Raw genomic sequence first — 2,500 nt, 5'->3', positions numbered from 1 at the left:
ACACCTCCATTAGTGGTGTGTGTGTGTGTGTGTGTGTGTGTGTGTGTGTGTGTGTGTGTGTGTGTGTGTGTGTGTGTGTGTGTGTGTGTGTGTGTGTGTGTGTGTGTGTGTGTGTGTGTGTGTGTGTGTGTGTGTGTGTGTGCAGGGGCGCCGCCAGGGATTTTGGGCCCCTTGAAAATGTATCACATTGGTTACTTACATTTTTTTTTCTTAATGTTCTAAAATAGTTTGGGCCCCTGTCAGTCACGGGCCCTTAGAATCGCCCTAACTGTTCACCCCCTTACGGCGCCCCTGTGCATGTGTGTGTGTGTGTGTGTGCGTGTGTGTGTGTGTGTGTGTGTGTGTGTGTGTGTGTGTGTGTGTGTGTGTGTGTGTGTGTGTGTGTGTGTGTGTGTGAGTGAGACAAATTGATGAATGCTCTCCCTGCAGCTCTGACTTTTTCCTCCCATAACTCACTCTGTGATAATAAGCAATAAACACACTCGCAGACACACACACACACACACACACACACACACACACACACACACACACACACACACACACGGTGACACTTCCTCTGTCTCTCTCTCTAAACATCACAGACTGATTGCGGTAAACATCGACACACCCTCGCTCGAGAAGGGGAGAAATTAGCATCGGGTCAGACGTGCGCTGACGGAGTTTAATATCCTCCCGGGGAATCGGTAACATGATACGTGTGTGTGTGTGTGTGTGTGTACAGTAGTACCTATACACTCACGTCCACACACCCCCTTGATAACTGGATCGTCTCGTGCCAGAATACACACACCGCTGGAGAATACTTCACGTGTTACATCACCGCGGCGAGGGGACCGAGAGGAGGGGGGATTAGAAAGGAGATTAGAGTTATGAGGTGCCGGCGCACGGACACATTTCTTCACGTTAAAGCTTTGCAGGCTCGCAGCGAGAGAGCGATCGCATGGTGGGATGCATGCAGCAGATGTGCACGTGGGGGCTGTGCTTCGTCGGGAGACAGTTGGGTTTACATGTGGCTCAAACCGTTAGGGAGGTATGTCAGGTCGATTTGCAGGAACGTTGTTTCTCAGCCTCCACACATGAGGATTCTCTGCTTTCTCAGGTCGATATCGTATGGAAGGACTTTGAGTCTTATTGCTAGTTTCGGTCTTGCGTTTATGTTTTTTCAAGCTTGACTTCTCACTCTCACTTTCTGCAAATGCTTTGGTTTTAGACAAACTTCACGGAAAATGTTTTTTATTTAGATAGATTTCAAACACTCGGACACTTTACAGAAGAAATATCTCCAAATATCTTCAGAATCGATCATTTGTTAGTTGCAAAAACATTATTTAGATTCAGATTCAACTTTATTGTCATGACGTAGTACATGTACTAGTGACGAAATGTAAGTTTAGGCATCTGACCAGAAGTGCAAAATAGCATTAGTCTACATCAGTGCTTCTCAAAGTGTGGTCCGCGGACTACTGGTGGTCCGTGAGCGCCCCCTAGTGGTCCGCGAGTATATTGGTAACATTTCACATTTGAAATAAATAAATACATTTATGTTTTCCGCACTCTCGCGGGAATATCTCCGCAATGGAGTGAGCTTAAGTTTCACTGTCGATTGCATGATATAGCCCAGGGCAACACCTTCGTCACACATGTTGCCACTTGTTTGTACCATTTTCAGGCGATTTGTAATCTGTTCTAGAAAAACGATGTGATTTTGGACATTTGTGGAGTTAGGTGGTCCGCGAGTGTTTTTTTATTGGTTAAGTAGTCCTTGGTTTGAAAAAGTTTGAGAAACAGTGGTCTACATAATGAGACATTTTTTATTAATAGAATAATTATAAATAGGCTATAAATAGATGAATATATACAGTTTAACGGCATTGACAGTAAAATATATAAACAGGTGGGTGTGGGCTTGAGTCTATCAGCGGGCAGCGGGTAACAGCCCTGGGGAAGAAGCTGACCCTGGACCTGCTGGTAATTTAATTCAGTTTTTTAGCCTTTCAAATATCCACTGCTTTTCTCTTACATCACAATAAAGTGAATATCTATATGTACTTTGAGAAACTGGCATTGTCCCTTTTTGACATGCCATAGCCACATGTGTTAATACAGAAACTAATCAGTCGTCACAGCCTAATATGCACAACTCTGTCCTCACTGCAGCTCACCTGCCTGTCTCTTTTCTCCACGTCTACAGATCTGTGGAGTGTGGAAGAACCTGGGGAAGCCTCTGACCCGTCAGCTGCAGACGGAGCAGATGAGGATCGCTATGAGCTCGGCGAGCGGCGGACAGGACGAGGTGGAGGGGAAGATCATCAAACACAGAGCGTTGTTCGCCGGTCAGTCAGAAGCGGCTCTCTCTTTGTGTCGCAGCACACTGCAGGCGTTCTCATGTCCTCGTACAAAGCCTTGCGAGGTGTTAGAAAGATCTCCCTCGTCTCCAGGTTGAGCTTGAATCTCAGGATCCATGGAATGACGGTTCTTGTAATCATACATCCCGTCA

At 46.0% G+C, this 2,500-nt stretch overlaps 1 protein-coding gene across 1 annotated transcript in view; it reads left to right on the top strand.

Moving 5' to 3' along the window:
* Positions 1 to 2,500, top strand: part of chrd (chordin) — a 32,055-nt gene that overhangs the window by 8,471 nt on the left and 21,084 nt on the right. The window contains exon 7 of the mRNA XM_034080038.2: positions 2,195 to 2,336. Coding sequence (XP_033935929.1) covers positions 2,195 to 2,336 — 142 coding nt within the window. The remainder of the gene's footprint in view (positions 1 to 2,194; positions 2,337 to 2,500) is intronic.

This window comes from Pseudochaenichthys georgianus, unplaced genomic scaffold (assembly GCF_902827115.2).
Source record: "Pseudochaenichthys georgianus unplaced genomic scaffold, fPseGeo1.2 scaffold_834_arrow_ctg1, whole genome shotgun sequence".
NCBI lineage: Eukaryota > Metazoa > Chordata > Actinopteri > Perciformes > Channichthyidae > Pseudochaenichthys > Pseudochaenichthys georgianus.
Note: the sequence above shows the minus strand (reverse complement) of the source record. Positions and strands in the feature narration are given on the sequence as shown.